This window comes from Chelonia mydas, chromosome 15 (assembly GCF_015237465.2).
Source record: "Chelonia mydas isolate rCheMyd1 chromosome 15, rCheMyd1.pri.v2, whole genome shotgun sequence".
NCBI classification, from domain to species: Eukaryota; Metazoa; Chordata; order Testudines; family Cheloniidae; genus Chelonia; species Chelonia mydas.
Genome location: NC_057856.1, coordinates 8,208,757 through 8,232,559, shown reverse-complemented (window position 1 = coordinate 8,232,559; position 23,803 = coordinate 8,208,757). Strand labels below are relative to the sequence as shown.

At 42.9% G+C, this 23,803-nt stretch overlaps 1 protein-coding gene across 3 annotated transcripts in view; it reads left to right on the top strand.

The window, feature by feature from the left end:
- Positions 1-4,861: 4,861 nt before the first annotated feature.
- The window catches only part of MED13L (mediator complex subunit 13L), a 428,751-nt gene continuing 409,809 nt past the window's right edge, over positions 4,862-23,803 (top strand). For 2 of the 3 annotated variants that reach the window (XM_043529751.1, XM_007071902.4), the window contains exon 1: positions 4,863-5,702. In XM_043529751.1, coding sequence (XP_043385686.1) covers positions 5,631-5,702 — 72 coding nt within the window. In that variant the 5' untranslated portion in view covers positions 4,863-5,630. Of the gene's footprint in view, positions 5,703-23,803 lie in introns of all 3 variants that reach the window. The other variant, XM_037878503.2, reaches the window with a different exon arrangement.

Below are 23,803 nucleotides of genomic sequence, written 5' to 3'. Positions count from 1 at the left end.
CCAAGGCACAAAACGAGATCAAACTAGCTAGAGACCTAAAGGGTAACAAAAAAAAATTCTACAAATATATTAGAAGTAAGAGAAGACCAAGGACAAGGTAGGCTTGTTACTCAATGACAGGGCCGTATTAAGACCTTTAGAGGCCCTAAGCACTGAAAAGATTATGGTGCCCCCCATATGTAATTCAAAATAAAAACAATACTATACCATAAAATTTTATTTTTTGAAATGACACAACTTACATGTATGCTGAAATTAAAATAGCTTCTTTCTAGATTTTCTGATTGCAAAATTCTGGATAAGTTCCTCAAAGCTGACTCGAGGAAGCATGTCCGCTTCCATACACAATAGGGAAAGTGAATCAAGTCTGTCCTGACACATTGTTGTTCTCTGAGGGTTTTTTATTCTTTTCAGCTGAGAAAAAGAGCGTTCTGTGGAGCAGTTGGTAATCATCAATGTTAGAAAAATACGTAGTATGATCTCTACATTTGGAAATATACATTGTATTCCGTCTTTCAATATTGTGTCATGAAGATCAATGTGACTGAATTTCATTTTTCCTGTTTCATTAAACTTTGCGCACATATAACAGTAGAACTGCCGTACTTCTCCACAGAGATTCATGTTCAAGTCTACAGGGTATGAGTCAACTAGCTTTTGGGAACCTTGTGAATATCGTTCGTCAGATAAGTCCATATCGTTTAGAAAAGAAAATCTACTTGATACTACTTTGTACACTTCACCTCTCCTCTTCATATGAGCTTCAAGTGTATCAATTATAGCGCAGTAAGTAGATACGCAAAATTTGTCTCTAGGATTCAATATTGTTTCTGTTGCACTGCTATCATTTGCTAGTTTTTTCTTGATTCGCTTGTGGGACTGGGCTTCTTTGTAGTTAGTATCAGGCAAGATATCTTTTGATATGTCTTCAAATCTTTCGAAATCATTCCTCAAAGTGTGTAAGTGGTCTGCTAATGATTGACAGAGGTCTGCACATGTTTTCAAATCCAATTCTTTTTCTTGGAGAGCTTGAGTTGTGTGGTAAAAGTGTTGTAAAATTTCATTCCACATGGTTAGCATGAATACAAACTCTAGTTCTTGCATCTTGTTTGCAATGTTTTCTGCCTCTCGTATAGTTTCTCCCTTTTGTGATTGGTCTTCAGTTATACTTTCTAATGCATCCACAATCTTTGAGTAAGACTCCAGAATTGCACTTGTTGCCACTGCATGTGCCTCCCAGCGAGTATTTGAAAGAGATTTCAACACACGATCATCGCCCAAATATGTTTTAAGAACTGCCCATCGGTTTGTTGAGGCAGAGAAAAATGTATAAAGTAACTGGACTTTTGAGAAAAAACTTACTGCCACCGGACAACAATCGACAGCACTGCGGCCAACAAGATTGAGAGAGTGTGCAGCACATGGTATGAATATGGCATATTTGTTCTGTTCTAAAAGCTTCTTCTGCATTCCTTGATAACGCCCTGACATGTTGGCAGCGTTGTCATAAGATTGATCTCTGCACTTTGAGAACTCTATTTTGCAAACTTGGCACAGATAATGCAGTACTTGATTTGCCATTTCTTCAAATTGAGGAATATTATAAATAGTTCAACTGGTTTTCCATCTGTGGGAGACGCATATCTTAATACAATATTCAATTGATCAATATGTGAAAGATCAGGTGTAGAGTCAACAGATAAACTGAAGTACCCAGCAGTACTTATTTCATCCACAATAGCTGAACTAACTTTGTCACTCATTAGACCAATGAGTTCATCACATATTGTCTTGGAGAAGTATGATGGGTTACCTTTGCCAGCATTCCCATATTTTGAGATATGGCCTGCTAAAAATGGGTCAAACTGAGCCACAATACATGACAGGATCTGATTTCCTTGCATTATTTTGATCTACGTTAGTAGGACGCCCCCCTGGTTTAGGTGGGGATAAGTAATAAAAAGAGAACAGAAAAACGGGGGAAGAGTTTGTAGTGGAGTGTAAGGAAGTCTAACGAAGTTCTGATTTTTCCCATGATGACTACTTCTATGCTTTTTAAAAAATATCAACTAGCAACCCCCCCCTCCTTTTTTTTTTTTTTTGGTGCCCCCTGCTTTGCTGGTGCCCTAAGCATGTTCTTAGTCTACCTGTCGGATAATCCAGCCCTGCTCAATGAGGTGGGAAAAATAACAGGAAAATGTGGAAATGAGACAGGTGCTTAATGACATTTGTTTCGGTTTTCACCACAGTTGGTGATGATTGGACATCTAACATAGTGAATGTCAGTGAAAATGAGGTAGGATCAGAAGATGCTAAAATAGGGAAAAAACAAATTTAAAAATAACTTGGACAAATTAGATGTCTTCAAGTTACCAGGGCCTGATGAAATGCATCCTAGAATACTCAAGGAGCTGATTGAGGAAATATCATCTGAGCCATTAGCGATTATCTTTGAGAAGTCATGGAAGACTGAAGAGATTCCAGAAGACGGGAAAGGGGCAAATATAGTGCTCATCTATAAAAAGGGAAATAAGGACAACCCAGGGAATTTCAGACCAGTCAGCTTAACTTCTGTACCCAGAAAGATAATGGAGCAAATAATCAAGCAATCAATTTGCAAAGATCTAAAAGATAATAAGGTGATAAGTAACAGTCAGCACGGATTTGTCAAAAACAAATCCTGTCAAACCAACCATCTCCATCACTGGAGACTTTTAAGAGCAGGTTATACAAACACCTGTCAGGAATAGTCTAGATAATTAATCCTGCCATGAGTGGAGGGGAGTGGACTAGATGACCTCTCACAGTCCCTTCTAGTTCTATGATTATTACTGTTAGTGGAGTTTGTCCTTTGTTGCTGGAGACCAAGAGTCTAAGTTCCATCGCAAGCGTTGCATGTGTGCAGTTTAGATAGCAGCTGTGTGGCCTGTATGTGGCTATGGATTTGTTACACAAGTTTTCTTCCAAACAAACATTCTTGACGTACACTCAATTCTTCTCTGTTAGTGTTATAAGATAGATGCTAATCGGTACAACAAATTAAAAGAGTAAATTTGCTTAAAAAAAAAAAGTGTGATGTAGAAAGCTTCCATCTTGACACTTTGATACAAAGCAAGACTGAGAAAAATCTGTTTTCTTACTGAAAAACAGATCATTTAAAATTGTGGTACATTCAATACTTTTAAGTTGTAATGTGGGTTGCTAAGTGAATGTAAATTAATCACACATATTAAACACTAACACCACCACTCCTGATACCTTCTGGTAGCCAATGAGAAATCCAATTAGTATAGTCCTATTCTGCCTGGACAAATAAGGCTTCTACGGTAGTATCAAAGGGTCATTGTGAACTTGAGAAATGTTTATAAACTGAAAAAATATTTAAGTTGAAACATCAAATATTCACATATGGCTATTTATGTTGTTTGTTTTTGTATTTTTTTTTATCCTAGGTCCTGAATTCCCTTGCAGTCCGTTGTTTATAGTCAGTTTAACTTTCAGGTATACTCAAGTTCAGTGGAATGTTTAGTGTAAACAATACAGACAAATGTTTGCTATAAAAACTTTCCAACAGCACAAACCTAAACATGCAACATTGGGCCTGGACTTTTGTAAGAATTGCTGTTTAAAAATATAGTAAAAATGGCATTTCTTAGAGCTGGTGGTTCTCATTTTATTGAATGTAGATACTCAGAATAGCTTGTATTTCTAAAATAACTTTGGAGTTTCTTTATATATGCACATCATGTGACAAATATTTATTTCTCTCTAAATAGGAAAATTTCCTTCACGTTACTCCTCCCCTTTAAACCTGTAACACACCTTGCCCTCACAGTGCTAGTTCCCTCCTACCATAGAGAATCCCATATGTGAAATTTGTGTGTGGGCAGGTGCCCTGTAGCCACTCACTCTTTAAAAAAAAAAAAAGCTACTTCTGTCTACAGCACTCAGTATTATCATAGACAATGAATTTGGACTATTTCAGTTATTATAAGCCCTCTCTGTAAGAGACTGTATTAAAAAGTCTGAAAATATGAATTGGCGGTAATAAGGTGAAATATTTATGGAGCATGGAGTGGTTGTTCTAAAAGATATTATCCCCATTTTATGGATGAGGAAGCAGAGGTTCAGGGAGGCTGTTTGCTAACTGCTTCCCCTGCTGCTACTGAGTGTGGGTGATGGGAAGGACTAAAGTACAGGTGACCTATGTCTGGCTATACCCATTAGTTCCTGAAGCAGAGCTTCAGAGTAGCAGCTGTGTTAGTCTGTATTCACAAGAAGAAAAGGGGTACTTGTGGCACCTTAGAGACTAACCAATTTATTTGAGCATAAGCTTTCGTGAGCTACAGCTCACTTCATCGGATCTGATGAAGTGAGCTTTTGCTCACGAAAGCTTATGCTCGAATAAACTAGTTAGTCTCTAAGGTGCCCTAAGTCCTCCTTTTCTTGAAGCAGAGCTCTAACATGGGTGTTGTCACCAGCAGTACCCTAACTAAGGACTAGACGGGGAGATAAGGGCTCTCGGCACTCTTGCCTAGTAGCTACACTCGCTTTGCAGCTCTGGGCCTTACTCCCAAGCCCTACCTGAAGTACTGAATCTTGGCCCTGCTCTTCTGTAGGAGGTGGGTGTGGAACCACCTGCTGCATGGGAAGCGGGCCCTTAGGTGCTGGGAGCCCACCCCGTGCAGCAGAAGGCGGCGTATTCCTTGCTCTACAGCGCCCCCAGTGGAACGTCTGGGAGGCAGCGGGCGGGGGGAGACGGAGGAGGGAGCTGAGCGGTCGCTTCCCCCTCCGCTCAGAACGGCTCACGTGGTACGGCGGCGGCCAATGGCGAGGCGCACTGTGCCTGGCGGCCGCCATTGCTGTCAGAGTGGAGAGGCAGAGGCGAGTGTGTGAGGAGGAGCTGGCGAGCGGGGCCGCCGGGCGGGCAGGGCCAAGCCGAGGGCGGCGAGGACGGGCAGAGACAGCGCGCGCGCTCTGGTCCGCGGCTGCCGCCGGTCGCCCCCAGCACCGGGAGCCCCGCGCGGAGCGTAAACAAGGCGGTGGCGGCGGCAGCAGGAAAACACCATCCACCCACCGCCAGCGGCGGCAGCAGCGAGGGGCGGCCGGGCGGGGAGGGGAGGAGACACGGCCGCAGCCGAGACAGCGCCCCCCGTCAGCAGCCGCCGCCACTGCCTGGGGCCCGGACCAGGCCCCCCCGCTTGAGCTGTCCCCTGCAGGGGCCGCAGCTGGGCCGCGGGAAGAGACCCCCTGAGGCGAGCCCCGCACCGGGGGCCGAAGCGGCGCGCGGAGGAGCGGGGCGGACGGGGCTGGGAGCGCCGGGCCGGAGGGCGGCCGGAGCCCCTTGGCGGCGGGCCTCGGGCCGGTCGGCTCGGCGTGCCGTGGATTATTTGGCAGGGGGCGGGTAGGTGGATCGAGGCCCCAGTCTGTGGAGCGCCCCCTGCCGGTCACTGCCCCGTCCTCGGGCTGGTGCTTGTGCTGGGGACACAGCGAGGGGCAGGACTGCGGCGGCGGCGGCCCCTGTGACAGGCGGAGCGGGCTGACCCAGGGAGCCCCGGGCGCTTCTTCCTTCCTGCCGGGCCCGTCTCCTCAGACATGCCCCGCTCTGGTGGCCGGGCTCGCCGAGGATCATGACTGCAGCGGCGAACTGGGTGGCGAACGGGGCCAGCCTGGAGGACTGTCACTCCAACCTCTTCTCGCTGGTAAGTGCCCGGAGGGGGGTGTGAGCGCGAAGGCCGAAGTCCGGCGAGTCGGGGCTCACACAGGGACCCTGCTGCTCCTTCGAGCAGCGGCGCAGCAACTTTGTCTGTTCGGTGCAGCTGCCAGGGGCTTTATAGCCTGGGCCCGTGGGGCTGCTCCCTCCCGCTGGGCCCGTGGGGCTGCTCCGCCGCTAGCCCCTCCCCCCGGCCCAGCTCCGTGTTTATTTTGCTCTTTAACATCGTTTGTTGCAAGCGTGCGTTCCCCACACAGCTGCATTGATCTGAATACGAGATGTCAAGGCAACGGATTGGGTGTCCCCTGCCTGTGCTGCCTGCATGTGTGACCATCTCCTGGGGTAAACAGTCTTCTCTCCCCGCCCCTGCCTGCTTTGGCACTTCATGCCCTTGTGCTTTGTGCCTCTTCAACTGCGTGTGGGTTTTTTCCCCTCATCTTTCGTAATGACAAACGCCATTTCAGCAGCAAACAGTTCATGCAATGTGGTTATCTGTAGGACTTGCACTCTGGGCTCTTGTGTCTGAACGTCAGCTGTCTTTATGGTTTTACAGCCGTTCCCCCGCTGCACCGATGGGGTGGGGGGGGGCGGAGAGGGGACTTTTTCTGGCCTTGCAAGAAAAGCATTAGCTGAAAATGCAACATGCTGAGTGGCTTGATAACATAGATGCTATCTTCCCATCTCACTGGTAGCTGACAACTTTCACTTTGTACTTAGATTGCATGGTTTAATCTTACAACACTTATGGTATCAATTGTTCAGATTGAACAGTTGCAACTAACTACAGATTTTTAATCTTAATTAAATATGAATAGAAAGAACAATTACTTGCTGTCTGTATTAGTGACATTTTATTTGAAAATGCCTTTTTGCTTTATTGTACGCTACAGCTGCAGGGAGGTTAGTGGAGTGAAGGGGAGAACTCTTGGGTCCACAATAGCTACCCCGGGGGAGGAGGGGTAGCGTATAGGATGTTTATTGGTGAAGTGGTAACTCATAAGATAAGGTGGGAAGCAACTGGGTATAGCCTGTATTCCAGGTGGTGTGGGAGAGGAAATAAAAAAACAAATACACCCTCTCCCCCCCACACCCCCCCCACCAAAATAATAAAGTTCAGGTTTACTTTTCTCAAGAGGTGGAAAAAAGAATGTGAATTGTTGAGTAGAAAATTTTTTAAAAACGCTGATGTTAAAATATGATTAACTCAGAACCTTTTAGTTATGCATATTGCTAGCCTCTGTAGCCACATGATGATATTCTTTCTTTAATTATTGTTAACCTCAGTCTTTCTTCCATGCACAGTCCTCAATATCTTCCTTTGGATTGTTTGTTCCTGACATGTTGTGCCTTGTCTTTAATGAGAATATAATTCTTTTGGGGAAGAGGTTTTATTTTGCTATGTGTTTGTACAGTGGGATCCTGATCCTCCTGACGAGGCTTTTGGGTGTCTGTTATAACAAATATCATCCTTTTTGGCTTTTTATTGAGTTATAACCACTTTCAGAGCTATGTAACATTATTGAAACTTGCACTTATGCTAATGTTTGCAATGCTTTTGTACCCCTAGTATATGCCTGCAGATACAGCAATGGTAAAAAATGGTTTGTGTACACCAGTCTTGCATTCTAAGAAAAGCTAACCAGTGAATACAAGAGAATCAACTGTATCAGGAAAGACTGTCACCAGTAAATTAAAGAACAGTTAATATTAGTTTAAAAAACCCCCCCAAAACCATAACAACTTCATTCACCTCTTTTGTTTAGGAAATTGATTAATAAGTTTTGGGAGGTGTACGTGGTATAGTTGTTGTCCCATTGTCAGTCCATCACAGGTAAAATAATTCTTGGTATATGGTAGCATGAATTACAAAGCTTAGCTTTTCAGATTTTTTTTTTCCAGAGCTTATACTAAGTAACTGCTATAGAGCAGCAATTTTTTTTAATTGTATGCATAATGTCAGTGAAATAAAAATACAAACATTTATGGAGTTTGCTTTTAAAAGTGGTCTTGCATTCAGACTGATGTATAAAAGCCTCTATACAATCAGAATATGCTAAGGTTATTCCACTTCAAATTTGGGCTTTTAAAACCACCTTATCAGTTTCCCAAACACTTTTTCTGTAATATCAAATAACATTTAAACAACTATTTGTAGATATGTTTTTATTTAACACAAAATAGTTTGCAAGGCATAACTTGGCTTAAAATTTGTAGGTGTGGGCAGTACCTAACTGTTTTTAAATGGGTCACTTAACCAAGGTAGAGTCATTTTCATGCTTTAGACTTTAAACATGTTGTAACGGGATCAGAGGACAGCTGTGTTGTAATTGTTTTGTATTTTGCCTAGCACAATGGGGCCCCAACATGGTTTGCCTCTAGCTATTACTTGAGCGTAAGTGTGTGTGTGTATATATATCTCCTAGTTTAGTGGTATTTTTTTTTGTAATATGTCTGATTCTGCAGACCCTTACACATGTGAGTAATTATTGGGGATATGCACGAAATAAGGTGTTGCAAAGTATAGTCCTTAAATAGTAACTTTATAAGTGACAGTAGCATTTTATAGAGCATAGCTTGCAGTATAATCAGCAAACTCAAATATTAATGTGATGTTCCATTTTTTCAGTTGCATTACTAATTATCAGAACTTTATTGATAAATGTACCATTAAAAAGTATTGACCAGGAAAATATTAATTAAAAATGTTTGGTCACAGGCACTGACATTTTACCCTCAAACTGTTAAATTTGTCAGAATTTATGAAGTATTAAAACTACAGTAGACCAGATTATAAACTACAGGAGCTCTTGCTGGTAGATTATTTTCTGAATACAACAGAACAAAATATACAGAATTGTTGTGTATTGGTTTGGTTCTTGTGAAGCAGAGTAGTTCTTAGGAACAAGACTAGTGTAATATTGATTTAAGACAACCCAGTTATTAGAAGAAGTGTAATTTAGCTGTACCATGTTCATTTTTACCTTAGTCTTGCATTAATCTTTGCCTTAAACAGAACATGGAATTCTTGATGGAATAATTACAATAGTGAAGTAGCTACAGAAGCTTTACAATATTCAAAAAACCTTCAGCTTTTTTTTTTTAATCCCATCATTAGCATGTGACTTGTTAACTTAGTGTTTTTGTTGTTTGATATAAAATTAGCTTTTTGAACTTTTGTTTATCATGTGTAGATTATTTTTAAGGAGATTGGTAGGCATGATGATTTGCTTTGAATCCTTGTACTTGAAATCATTGTTTTTTAAATAGAGATTTTCTGATAGTTCGTGGTTTTGCATAATGAGCTAAAGGGTGGAACACAGTGTTTTTCCTATGTGGTGATGCTGTAGAAATGACATTTCATTCAAGATCACTGAAATTAGGACATGGTAATATTTATCTTGAATTATACTTTTTCTTAATCTCGATGCAGAATGGTTATCCAGAGCTTGATTGTGATCTCAAACATACCATAGCTAATGTTGCATGAAACTTGTCCATAATAGTGGTATGAAGGACTGTTATTTGTGTGTGTGTGTGTGTGTATGTATTATGTTATATATATCTTAACTAACACACACACACACACAATCATATCATTGCTGAACTGAAGCAGAAATTCACGGTGCCATAATGTTAGCATTTATATTGCCTATCAAGCGAAAAACAAAACACCCCACAAAGCCCACCATTTTTATGTATTTTTCCTGAGAACTTAGTAGCTCTGCTCCCAGTGTAGGCAGATATTACAATAAAAACAACATTTTATACATTTGTCTTCAGAATGCTGATAAAAGTGTGGATTTTTTTAGTATTTACAGTATAATCTGTTCTGTGTGAAAATAGTTTAGCATACTAAAACATGTTTTTGTTTAGAATCCTCTTGTTTATAGCACATGGTGTTAGAGATTTTATTTTATTAATAACAGTGCCACACAATGACTGCAATATCTGACTCTTGCAAGGAAACATGTCTATGTAGGTAGTAATATATCTATGTGGAATAATGTATGAGTTTAGTATGTTATTGTTATAGCTGGCTAATACTTTTTTGAAAGAGCAAATATTCTGAATACAGTATACCAAAATGCTACAAATGTGGGCTCAGTTCTGCAGCCCTTCGTCACATGTGTAAACCTTACTCATGCAAATAGTCTTTGAAGTTAATTGACTGTGAAAATGACTAAGGATTACTTATGTGGGAGTAAGGGTTTTTAGGATCTACTCTATATATGACTAAAATGTAATAGTTATTGATGTTCTTTTAACATAAAATATCTTTTGTGGACAAACAAAAAACCCCCCCCCAAGATACAGGTCTTGTTTACTAGTGAAATGAAGTAATAAGTATTTATTTTAGGTCTAAAATTCACCTTTCTTAACTTCATTGCACACATAGCAAAATAATTTAATCATTTGAAAACAAAAAATAACTTTATGCAGCATCATGTGATTCAGAGATGAACAAAAAAAGATTGTCCCCTACCCTGTTTCCCTTACACTTCTTTTTTGTTTTTCTCTCCCTTTTCCTATGATTGTTTTATAAAGGGTGGGTCTTTTACTGAGCCCTGAAGTCTAGTAAGGTAAGTCTTTGTTGCTCTAGTATTAGAAGCAAGATTCAGAGTTTAGGAAACTTGAGCTAGCAGCAAGGAGTTTACCTAAGTGCTTCTGCTATGGGCCATTGCCTCATAGGAGGAGAGACTAGAGCCACCAGTGGGAGGGTGCTGTGAGCTGTTACTGGATGTTGCTAGTGGGAGATGAGTGATTATTCGCCAGTGGTACTGGATCTGTTATATGAAAGGTATGTTCAGAAGAGCAGTGGAAGAGGGGCAGTAGTATGTATAGGACACTAGGCAACTGTGGAGCACCTGAAGAGGCAGACTGAATGAAAATCCAAAACAGTTTGATTATTCAAAAACGTTAAAACCGTATAATTAGAGAGGTTAAAATACTTCTGTGCTTTTACTTTTTTGTGTAATCAGTTATTGGAGCTGCTGCAGGGATATTGTGAAATAATTAACAGACTCATGATAGGAAGTGGGAGATAGTCCACCAGACTATTTCTCTATTGAAACGTGGTCTGTGTCATGCAAATATGGTTCACCTCTGCAATAATCCATTCTGGCTGTGACAAAGGCAGAGGTTATTGTAGTGAAATCTGGGTCCATGAGAAAACATTGCAAACAGCTTATAGGATGCAGATTTAAAACAAGGCAGATGGCAAAGAGCTGGCAGGAGAAAATCTAATTTGCCAACTTCTTGAGCAAAAAGTGGATAATCCCCTCTAAGCATCGATGATGAAGGCAAGACTCACACCTGCTGTATTTTCAAGATCTTTTCCCAATGTTTTCTGCTCCAAATGGAGTTTCAGCCAGTTTGTTCTCACCTAAGTTTCAGTTTTACTGGGAATCCTGACTTAATAAAGGACCTGAGTGTTTTGCCCTGAGAAAGCATAGATGATAAACATAGGATTGCATCTGATGAAAACAAAACATAAAGCTGATTATGACCACAGTGCAAATCATGTTGCAGACCTTGTGCACATTTAGGAGATCAGATGGAACTTCATAGAACCTTGCAGGAAAGATATTACATTGTTTTGGACATGAGTAGTTGCCCAAAAGGATTCTTTGAGAGATCCTCTCCAGGAAAGAGCAGAATAGTTGGCGTGATATCACTCACTCCAGTCAGAGTTCACAAGCAAACCAACAAACTCTCATGGTCATTGGTATCGAAGAATACTGATTGACTGAAAAATATCAACAGGGATCACCCTACCATTATCATCATTAGAAGGAGATCAGCCTATGTGCGCAGTCTCAGTTAACATTCTGACACTAAAAACCAGACGTGTTAGGGATCAAGGAAATCGAAGAAGTCCAGATGGTGGCAGATTACTCAAAACAGGCTTCTCAGTAGTTTTTCCTTCAAAAAGGGAAGATAAGAAATAAGGTGATAGCTGATGGAGATACTCAGGAAGTAATTTCTTGACACTGACTAGAGGTCAAATGACCACTTGCCGAAGGTCATTTGATGCCCTACCCACTCATAAGGAGTTGCTAACAATTTAACCAATACAACACCCTACTTGTAGCTGTTTACCATAAATGCAGTGATTCAGATTCCATATTGTTGGCCAGCATAGTGCTGTCTCCACAACATTAGTGAGTTATATCTACCATTCAGTGATGGCGTACGTCGTAGGTGTTACAGTATGCTTTATTATGTGTCTAAAGTTCCATCTAAATGTAGTCAAGGTGATTTTATATTATATCTAAAAAATCTTCTAGTTTTCTACGCTAATTTAGGACATACAATATAAATAGTAAGGTATAATGAGATAGAAATGGAAGTAGTTTTATTAGTTACCTTGATCATTCTCTGCAAAGGAAAGATTGTTTCCAGTTTTAAGTAACTCTGATGATGGGCTTCCACAATTTCCCATGGAGCTAATTCCACAGTCTAATGGATCTTTGTTAAGGGTATGAGTTTTAAAAACTTGGTGAATGACCAGTGGTAGAAATGTTTGCTTAGTGCTTCCATTATTGTAATTATAAATCTAATACGTCACAGGCTTATGAACTAACCTATGCCTATAGAATTATTCCATGTTGTTGTAAATAGTTTTAGGAAAATGTTAAAAACCTTAAAAGCAAGATTTAAAAATATACAGTAGTTGTGAGTTTGCCATTGATTTCATTAGGAGCAGGATTGGGCACATGATTTTAGTTTGTTATATCCACTTATTAACAATGAAAGATATAAAATGTCTATTTGCAATACTTTTAAAAATACACTTAATAGTGTATAACTCCATTTCCTTTATAGTGTAACTCCAAGTTGGATTTTAAAATTTGGGGTTGTTAATTTTGGCCAAGAAATACATAATGATTTTGTTTTAAAAATATTTTTGGGAAATTAAGCTATTGCATATAAGAATGTGATTATTACATAGTTTAAAATAGAATTTTAGGAGATTACTAGAATACAGGTATTCATTTCTTTCACTGAAGCAGATTTTTAGTTTAATCTGAATCTCTAACATTTTCTTAAAATAAAAATGTTTTCCATTTAGGAAAAGCAAATGCAATTTTTGGTTGTATTAACAGAGGCATAGCATGCAAGTCATGGGAGGTGATACTGCCACTCACTTGGTGCTGGTTAGGCCTCAGCTAGATCACTGTGTCCAGTTTTGGTCACCTCTGTATAGAAAGGATGTAGAAAAAATGGAAAAGATACAGAGGCGAATGACAAAGACGATCAAGGGGATGGAATGCAAGCTATATGAGCAAAGGCTGAAGGAACTGGGTAGATTTAGTTTGGAAAAGAGTAGATTGAGGGGGAATATGATAGCGGTCTTCAAATACTTGAAAGGCTGCCATAAAAAAGATGGACAAAAAGTGTTTTCTCTTGCCACAGAGGGCAGGGCAAGAGTCAGTGGGTTCAAACTACAGCATAGCAGATGTAGATAGGTTTTTCCTAAAATGTTAATTGGAAGAACAGTAGGACAATGAAATAAATTGCATAGGGAAGTTGTGGAAGCTTCTTCTCTGGAGGTTTTCAAAGAGAGGCTGGATAGCCATGTGTCTTGGATGGTTTATACCAGAGGTTCTCAACCAGGGATACATGTACGCCTGGAGGTATGCAGAGGTATTCCAGGGGATACATCAACTCATCTAGATATTGGCCTAGTTTTACAACAGGCTACATAAAAAGTAGTAGTGAAGTCAGTACAAACTAAAATTTCATACAGGCAGAGTCCTGGGGGAGCAGCGACCGCTGGGGGTGCCCTCTGCTGGGACATAGCCCCTAGCTATCCCTCTCCCTGCACCCTGAGTTACCCCCCTGTCTGCACACAGCTTCCTGCACCCTGAGTGGTGTTCAGACTTTTTGAGCTGAGGGCCCCCCTCCCCCCCCCTTTGAGTTATAAGTTTTGGTTGTGTCCCCTCCCCTTCTCCCTCCCCCCCCCCCCCCCAACCCAGACAGGCTAGGGGGTGGGCTGCTGAGGGTGAGTCAGGGGTAGAGGTGGTGCTCCGTCCCTGGGCACTGCTGTGTGGAGCTGGCCCCCTCAAATAGAAGTCAGACTACACCTATGGAGGGCCCCACCCCCTGCCTGGTGCCCCATGGGGCTAAAGCCCTCATCCTCCTTCTGTCTGGTGACTGAAGCCCAGAGCCCTGAGGCATCCCCCGCCCTCTGGGTCTTGGTATTTTTTTTTACCCTTTTGGAGGTGGGGGTATCTCAGGAAAAGGTTGAGAACCTGAGGGTTCTAGGAAAATTTATTTCATTATATTGAAGAGTCAGTTGTGAGAGATGTTGGCATTCAAGCTGTTTCTTTGGTACTTTCAAGAATGTTTATTAGAATGATCTGAAGTTCTATCATCTTGCACTGGTGGATGAATTCACTTCATTACATTGAGGAGATACTTAGTTTTTTCCAATATTAACAAAATAAAAAATAATTTGCATCTATGAAATGTGCATTTTCTAGGATCGACTCTCACCAAGGGACCTCTACATTATTTTGTAGGTATCAGTTTCTTCACTTGCTGCACTTACTATATACAAGGATGTAGAAATATTTTATGTTGGGAGTTCATGTTGTAGTCACAATCCTGACTGGACGTGGAGTGATGATTTATTATGTGGGCTTTTTTCGTTCAGTGAAGTAAGATTAAAAAAATCATAGAATGTTGCAAAAATGTATTTATTACTGAATGATAATTAAAGAAATGCCCCAAATATTCCAGGTTATATTCTGTGAATATACCAGTGAGACACCATGAATCTTTTCACTGAAAAATATGCTGTATAATACGTTGTGCTTCTGTGTCCTCCCTCTTACCAACTTGCATATGCTTCTTTTGGCATATCTTAATCTTTTGAATAGTCAGGCTATATACGATTGGAACAAACGTACTTTGCAATAAACACATAACTAAACACTCATCTTTTATATGAAAGAGCGTTCCTTTGTTTACTAGATTACATGAGGTTGTAACTCTTTATTGTAGTTATCAGATTGGTATTACAATCCTGCCAGTTCTGTGTTGCATCCTAGTCCCCCATGGTTTCTCCTTCTGCAGTCCTCCATCCTTAAAATAAATATTCTCCTGTCACTTTCCCTCTGGAGTTACTAGCTACTGACAGGGAAGGGGGAAAACCATTTTTAAAAAATGAGCTTCAGACCAGGTGGAGACAGATAAGCTAATACAGGTATCCTGCTGTACTATAGCTATTTCATTTACCACATCACCAAAATGACATTGAAGCTTTGTGGTACATTCCGTCTGCACACAGACAATCAGAAAATAAGCACCAGAGGCGTGAAAGGCATGTGATACTAACAATGACAGCTAGTATCATGTTTCTATTGTGACTTCAGTTACTTACATCATCTTACATTAGCATGAGTCCTGTGCTGTGGGATATCTGAAAATAAGCCGTCTGACACCTTCTGGTAAGTTTTTGGTTTTTCAGCGCAAGGATTTCAGTTTAGCTTTTTATTTATTAAGCCAGACATCATTAAGTTTCACACAAATCTAAACAGTTTAGGCAAACTTTCCTTGGGATTGCTGCCATATTTATGACAATATTTAAATTTGAATTGTTTTGGTATGACTGTAGATTATTACAGTTTGAGGGAAATACCATGTTTGCAATCCATAAATCTTCATTGTTATTTGTATGATCTTTTTATACAGCTGGAATCACATGAATGACTTGACTATTAATTTTGGAAGAACCCACTTAAGAAAGTATCTGTGGGTTGTTCTTTTGAATATGTGGTGGTGTGGCACTGATGTAGCAATTATACTTCAGGTGTGGACACAGTTATACTGACCTAACTCCCGGTGTAGACAGCACTATGTTAATGGGAGGACTTCTCCCATCAACGTAGCTGCCGCTTCTCAGGGAGTTGGAGTACCTACGTATATGGGAGAAGCTCTCCCATTGGTGTAGTCCTCTTCACTAAAGTGCTACAGTGGTGCAGCTGCAGTGCTGTAAGTGTAGACAAGCCCTAAGTAACTTAGAAGCTTGTTAAAACTCCCTCCCGCTCAAATCAGTGCTAGTATCTCCACAGACTCTTCTTATCAGGTTCTGTCATAAAAATAAAGGGAAGGGTAATCACCTTTATGTATACAGTGCTATAAAATCTCTCCTGGCCAGAGGCAAAATCCTTTTACCTGTAAAGGGTTAAGAAGCTCAGGTAACCTGGCTGGCAGCTGACCCAAAATGACGAATGAGGAAACAAGATACTTTCAAATCTGGAGGGAGGGAAAAGGCTTTTGTCTGTCTGTGTGATACCTTTGCTGGGAACAGATAAAGGATGCAAGCCGTCCAACTCCTGTAAAGTTAGTAAGTAGTCTAGCTAGAAAATGCATTAAGTTTTCTTTGTTTTGGCTTGTGAAATTAGCTATCCTAGAGGAAATGTGTATTTTTTTTTTGTAACTTAAGGTTTTTCTTAGAGGGATTCTCTGTTTTGAATCTAACTGCCTGTAAGATTATCTTCCATTCTGATCTTACAGAGTTGTTCTATTATCTTTTTTTGTTCTTCCAATAAAGTTCTGTTTTTTAAGACTCTAACAGGGGTTTTTGGATGTTAAAAATCCAAGGCTGGTTTGTGCTCATCTTGTTTATTCTCAAGCCTCCCTAGGAAAGAGGGTTTAAGGGCTTGGGAGGGGAGAGTTTGGGGAAATAGGAACTCCAAGTGGTCCTTCCCTGATTGATTGTTAAATCACTTGGTGGTGGCAGCCTTTAACTAATCCAAGGACAAAACCTTTGTGCCTTGGGGAAGTTTTAACCTAAGCTGGTAAAAATAAGCTTAGGGAGTCTTTCATGCAGGTCCCCACATCTGTACCCTAGAGTTCAGAATGGGGAAGGAACCCTGACATGGTGGCAGCGTGGTGGGATCATTTTGAACCAGAAGCACAGACCTGAAGAGTTTTTTTTTTTTTTTTTTTAAACTGAGAGCAGCTAGAGGGTTTTCTGTCTTTGTTTGGAGGCAGAGGTTTTAATTTTTTAACACAAGGATTTTTCTGTAGGCTGAGAACAGCTATCTGAGGCAAAGGTTTCAGGTTACAGCACAGCGAATTGGGAATTCACAATTCAAGGTTTTTTTCTTTTTCTTTCTAACTCTCGCGTATGGCTAGTTTAAACACAAAGAAGCTAGGAGGACAGAAAGCAATGTCCAACAGAAACTGGAATTAGCCAGTTTGGAAGCTGAGGAAAGACAAAAGGAACATGAAAGACGGGTAGAACTCAGACAGATGGAGATTGATGCACAAAGCGGCCAAAGAAGAAGCCAGGGTGAAGGCAGAAGAAGCTGCCCACAAGAGAGCTACGGCAGCAAAAGAAAAAGCCAGGGCAAAGACAGAGGAGTCTGCCCAAGAGTCTAGCCACAGGAGAGCTATGGAGGCAAAAGAAAAAGAAATGGAGGAAAAAGAAATGGAGGAGAGGGAAAAAGAGAGGAAGCATGCACTGAAGATAGAGAAGGCAAGGGCTCAGCAGAATTTACCAAATAACCCTAACAGTCCTTCCGAACAATCCACAAATGGGAGAGACTATGTCCATAGTATGATGAATCCAGTGATATTGCTGAATATTTTCTCACCTTTGAGAGACTGTGCACACTCCATAAAATTTCTGACACTCAGAAGATGACCACATTGGTCGCAAAATTGACTGGAAGAGCTCTGGAAATATTCAACAAGATGCCTATCGTTATTGATGATGCTTCTGACTATGATAAAGTCAAGGATTTGGTTTTAAAACAATTTCAAGTTATACCTGAAACTTAAAGTAAAATTTCGAACCCTTAAGAGAAGGCCTGGACTAAGTAATGTGGCTTATGTAAACCAGATGAGGGATCTGTTTGATAAATGGCTCAAAGGACGGGATGTAACTAGCTTTGGAGGAATGCGGGATTTAGTGATACAGGAGGAATTCCTGAATATGTCCAAGGATGATATAAAACAGTGTTTATGGGATAAGAAAATGGACTCAGCAGAAAATCTTGCTTCTTATGCTGATCAATGAGCAGTCCTAGACCGCCAGAGAGGCGGGGCAAACCGGAGCAAAACAGGTGGAGGGAGGAGAAAGGAACAACCCTGGTCGCAGTTTGAGCGGATACCAAAAGGGACACCCTCAGACCATACCCTAGTCCCGGGGGCAGCCCAAGACCCCAACTACACCCCAAGGAACACTCCAGACACCTTATCATCCCGCCACACCGTTCTCCAGCAACCCACCTCACCCCAGTGACCAGTCAGCTGGGTGATGTTTTAAATGTAACGAGCTGGGGCATGTAAAGGCCAACTGCCCAAAGAACCCCAACAGATTACGGTTCATTGCACTGGAATCACACCAGAGCTCCTCAGGCCCAGATGCCTCCCAGATACCCTCAGAGCTGAGGGTAACTGTGAGTGTGGGCAGGAAGAAGGTTACAGCTTGGAGGGACACTGGAGCACAAGTGTCGGCTACCCACCAATCCTTAGTGGACCCCAACTTCATCGACCTAGAGGTCCAAGTGACTATTCTACCCTTCAAGTCAAACTCTTTTAGGAAGAGCATCTTCGCAGGCAGGTTGGCTACCTAGTTCGGAGGGCTTTAAACTAGGTTCACCGGGGGAAGGAGACCAAAGCCCTGAGGTAAGTGGGGACGTGGGATACCGGGAGGAAGCACGAGCGGGAGAGCACGGAAGGGGAGGGTTCCTGCCTCATACTAAGAAAGCAGGACAAACAGCAAGTTATCTCAAGTGCCTATACACAAATGCAAGAAGCCTGGGAAACAAGCAGGGAGAACTGGAGGTCCTGGCACAGTCAAGGAATTATGATGTGATTGGAATAAGAGACTTGGTGGGATAACTCACATAACTGGAGTACTATCGTGGATGGATATAAACTGTTTAGGAAGGACAGGCAGGGCAGAAGAGGTGGGGGGAGTTGCACTGTATGTAAGAGAGCAGTATGACTGCTCAGAGCTCTGATATGAAACTGCAGAAAAAGCTGAGTGTCTCTGGATTAAGTTTAGAAGTGTGAGCAACAAGGGTGATGTCGTGGTGGGAGTCTGCTATAGACGACCGGACCAGGGGGGTGAGGTGGACGAGGTTTTCTTCCAGCAACTAACGGAAGTTACTAGATCGCAGGCTCTGGTTCTCATGGGAGACTTCAATCACCCTGATAGCTGCTGGGAGAGCAATACAGCGGTGCACAGACAATCCAGGAAGTTTTTGGAAAGGGTAGGGGACAATTTCCTGATGCAAGCGCTGGAGGAACCAATTAGGGGCAGAGCTCTTCTTGACCTGCTGCTCACAAACCGGGAAGAATTAGTAGGGGAAGCAAAAGTGGATGGGAACCTGGGAGGCAGTGACCATGAGATGGTCGAGTTCAGGATCCTGACACAAAGAAGAAAGGAGAGCAGCAGAATATGGACCCTGGACTTCAGAAAAGCAGACTTTGAGTCCCTCAGGGAACTGATGGTCAGGATTCCCTGGGAGAATAACTAACATGAGGAGGAAAGGAGTCCAGGAGAGCCGGCTGTATTTTAAAGAATCCTTATTGAGGTTACAGGGACAAACCATCCCGATGTGTAAAAAGAATAGTAAATATGTCAGGCGACCAGCTTGGCTTAACAGTGAAATCCTTGTTGATCTTAAACACAAAAAAAGAAGCTTACAAGAAGTAGAAGATTGGAGGGAGTATAAAAATATTGCTTAGGCATGTAGGAGTGAAATCAGGAAGGCCATATCACACCTGGAGTTGCAGCTAGCAAAAGATGTTAAGAGTAACAAGAAGGGTTTCTTCAGGTATGTTAGCAACAAGAAGAAAGTCAGGGAAAGTGTGGGCCCCTTACTGAATGAGGGAGGCAACCTAGTGACAGAGGATGTGGAAAAAGCTAATGTACTCAATGCTTTTTTTCCCTCTGTCTTCACGAACAAGGTCAGCTTCCAGACTGCTGCACTGGGCAGCACAGCATGGGGAGGAGGTGACCAGCCCTCTGTGGAGAAAGAAGTGATTTGGGACTATTTAGAAAAGCTGGACGTGCACAAGTCCATGGGGCCGGACGAGTTGCATCCGAGAGTGCTGAAGGAATTGGCGGCTGTGATTGCAGAGCCCTTGGCCATTATCTTTGAAAACTCATGGCGATCGGGGGAGGTCCTGGACAACTGGAAAAAAGGCTAATGTAGTGTCCATGTTTAAAAAGAGGAAGAAGGAGGATCCTGGGAACTATAGGCCAGTCAGCGTCACCTCAGTCCCTGGAAAAATCGTGGAGCAGGTCCTCAAGAAATCAATTCTGAAGCACTTAGGAGAGGAAAGTGATCAGGAACAGTCAGCATGGATTCACCAAGGGCAAGTCATGCCTGACTAATCTAATCGCCTTCTATGACGAGATAACTGGCTCTGTGGATGAGGGGAAAGTGGTGGACGTGTTGTTCCTTGACTTTAGCAAAGCTTTTGACACGGTCGCCCACAGTATTCTTGCCAGTAAGTTAAAGAAGTATCGGCTGGATGAATGGACTATAAGGTGGCTAGAAAGCTGGCTAGACTGTCGGGCTCAACAGGTAGTGATCAATGGCTTCATGTCTAGTTGGCAGCTGGTATCAAGTGGAGTGCCCCAAGGGTTGGTCCTGGGGCCGGTTTTGTTCAATATCTTCATAAATGCTGAGGGTGCAATCCACACCATCCTCCAGATCAAGTTTGCAGATGACACTAAACTGGGAGGAGAGGTAGATACGCTGGAGGGTAGGGATAGGATACAGAGGGCCCTAAACAAATGAGAGGATTGGGCCAAAAGAAATCTGATGAGGTTCAACAAGGACAAGTACAGAGTCCTGCACTTAGGATGGAAGAATCCCATGCACCGCTACAGACTAGGGACCGAATGGCTAGGCAGCAGTTCTGCAGAAAAGGACCTAGGGATTACAGTGGATGAGAAGCTGGATGTGAGTCAAGAGTGTGCCCTTGTTGCCAAGAAGGCCAATGGCATTTTGGGATGTATAAGTAGGGGCATTGCCAGCAGATCGAGGGACGTGATCGTTCCCCTCTGTTCGACATTGGTGAGACCTCATCTGGAGTAGTGAGTCCAGTTTTGGGCCCCACACTACAAGGATGTGGAAAAATTGGAAAGAGTCCAGCGGAGGGCAACAAAAATGATTAGGAGACTGGAACACATGACTTATGAGGAGAGGCTGAGGGAACTGGGATTGTTTAGTCTCGGAAGATAAGAATGAGGGGGGATTTGATAGCTGCTTTCAACTCCCTGAAAGGGGGTTCCAAAGAGGATGGCTCTAGACTGTTCTCAGTGGTAGCAGATGACAGAACGAGGAGTAATGGTCTCAAGTTGCAGTGGGGGAGGTTTAGGTTGAATATTAGGAAAAACTTTTTCACAAGGAGGGTGGTGAAACACTGGAATGCGTTAGCTAGGGAGGTGGTGGAATTTCCTTCCTTAGAGGTTTTAAAGGTCAGGCTTGACAAAGCCCTTACTGGGATGTTTTAGTTGGGGATTGGTCCTGCTTTGAGCAGGGATTGGACTAGATGACCTCCTGAGGTCCCTTCTAAGCCTGATATTCTATGATTCTATGCCTACAGCCAAGTTGCCGGTCCAGTACAAGGGTTGGTCAGGAATGTGGATTTTTGCAGTCTATGATGATTATCCCATCCCCATGCTGCTGGAGGAAAACTTAGCCAGCTTTACATGGTTCGCCAAGAGGGTGGGAATGGTCAGGCTAAGCAAGCTGTCACACCTAGCTCTGTTCCTGAGATTTCTACCAGGGCCCAGTCCATGTTACCAGAGACCCAGACAGAGGTGATGGAACTGGACCCCATGCCAATGTCTGCGACAGCCGTAGTGGATCCAGTCACAGAGACCCAGACAGAGCCAGTCTCAGAACCGGAACCGGCGGAACAACCAGCACCAGAACCATTGCCAGCACTGAATCCAGTGTTTGCAACACCAACACCAGAGGGCCCCACCGAACATGCACTGGCAGCAGCAGATAACCCTGCACAAGAGGCTCAGCCTGAGCCCCAAGATAGTGCACCAGCGGAGAGCGGGTCACAGTCAACGGAAACAGCCCCATCCCCTGCATCGCTTCCAGAGGGACCAAGCCCAGGTCCACAATCCAATGAGGAACTGACATCTCCAGCATCAAGGGAACAGTTCCAGATCGAACGGGAAGCAGACGAAAGCCTCCAGAGAGCTTGGACGGCGGCACAAAGCAACCCACTGCCTCTCAGCTCTTCTAATCGATCCAGGTTTGTTGTAGAAAGAGGACTTTTATACAAGAGAGAAAGCTCTTTCTGGTGGACACCAGGAAGACTGGCAATCAAAGAGGCAGTTGGTAATTCCAACTAAGTACCAGGTAAAGCTCTTAAGCTTAGCCCATGATCATCCTAGTGGCCATGCTAGGGTGAACAGAACCAAAGACCATTTGGAAAAGTCGTTCCACTGGAAGGGAATGGGCAAGGATGTTTCCACCTATGTCTGGTCTTGTGAGGTGTGCCAAAAGGTGGAAAACCCCCAAGACCAGGTCAAAGCCCCTGTCCAGCCACTCCCCGTCATTGAGGTTCTGGGTCCTTTTCCAAAAAAGACGCCCAGAGGAAAGCAGTACATACTGACTTTCATGGATTTTGCCACCCGATGGCCAGAAGCAGTAGCTCTAAGCAACACCAGGGCTAAAAGTGTGTGCCAGGCACTAACAGACGTTTTTGCCAGGATAGGTTGGCCCTCCTACATCCTTACAGATGCATGAACTAATTTCCTGGCAGGAACATGGAAAGCCTTTGGGAAGCTCATGGGGTGAGTCACTTGGTTGCCACCCCTTACCACCATCAAACAAATGGCCTGGTGGAAAAGTTTAATGGAACTTTGGGGGCCATGATACGTAAATTCGTAAATGAGCACTCCAGTGATTGGGACCTAGTGTTGCAGCAGTTGCTCTTTGTGTACAGAGCTGTACCACATCCCAGTTTAGGGCTTTCACCATTTGAACTTGTATATGGCCGCGAGGTTAAGGGGCTATTACAGTTGGTGAAGCAGCAATGGGAGGGATTTACACCTTCTCCAGGAACTAACATTCTGGACTTTGTAACCAACCTACAAAACACCCTCCAAACCTCTTTAGCCCTTGCTAAAGAAAACCTAAAAGATGCTCAAAAATAGTAAAAAGCCTGGTATGATAAACATGCCAGAGAGCGGTCCTTCAAGGTTGGGGACCAGGTCATGGTCTTAAAGGCACTCCAGGTCCATAAAATGGAAGTGTTGTGAAAAGGGCCATTCACAGTCCAAGAGCACCTCGGAGCTGTTAATTATCTCATAGCATTCCCCACCTCAAACTGAAAGCATAAGTTGTACCATATTAATTCTCCAAAGCCCTTTTATTCCAGAGAATTAAATGTTTGTCAGTTTACAGCCCAGGGAGGATATGATGCCAAGTGGCCTAAAGGTATTTACTACGAAGGGAAAAGTGATGGTGGCGTGGAAAAGGTAAACCTCTCCATGACCCTTGGGCGTATGCAGTGACAGCAGATCAAGGAGCTGTGCATTAGCTATGTGCCGATGTTCTCAGCCACCCCAGGACTGACTGAACGGGCATACCACTCCATTGACACAGGTAATGCTCACCCAATTAGAGCCCAAGCTTATAAGGTGTCTCCAAACTAAAACTGCTATAAAACGGGAGGTCCAGGATATGTTAGATGGGTGTAATCCACCCCTCCGTCAGTGCACGGGCATCTCCAGTGGTTCTAGTTCCCAAACCAGATGGGGATACGTTTTTGTGCAGACTACCGTAAGCTAACTCGCCCAGACAACTATCTAATGCCATGCACACATGAACTGTTGGAGAAACTGGGATGGGCCCAGTTCATCTCTACCTTGGACTTAACCAAGGGGTACTGGCAGGTACCACTAGATGAATCCGCCAAGGAAAGGTCAGCCTTCATCACACATGTTGGGCTGTATGAATTTAATGTGCTCCCTTTCGGGCTGCAAAATGCAACCTGCCATCTTCCAAAAACTTGTAGATGGTCTCGTAGCAGGATTGGGAAAATATGCAGTCGCCTACCTTGACGATGTGGCCATATTTTCAGATT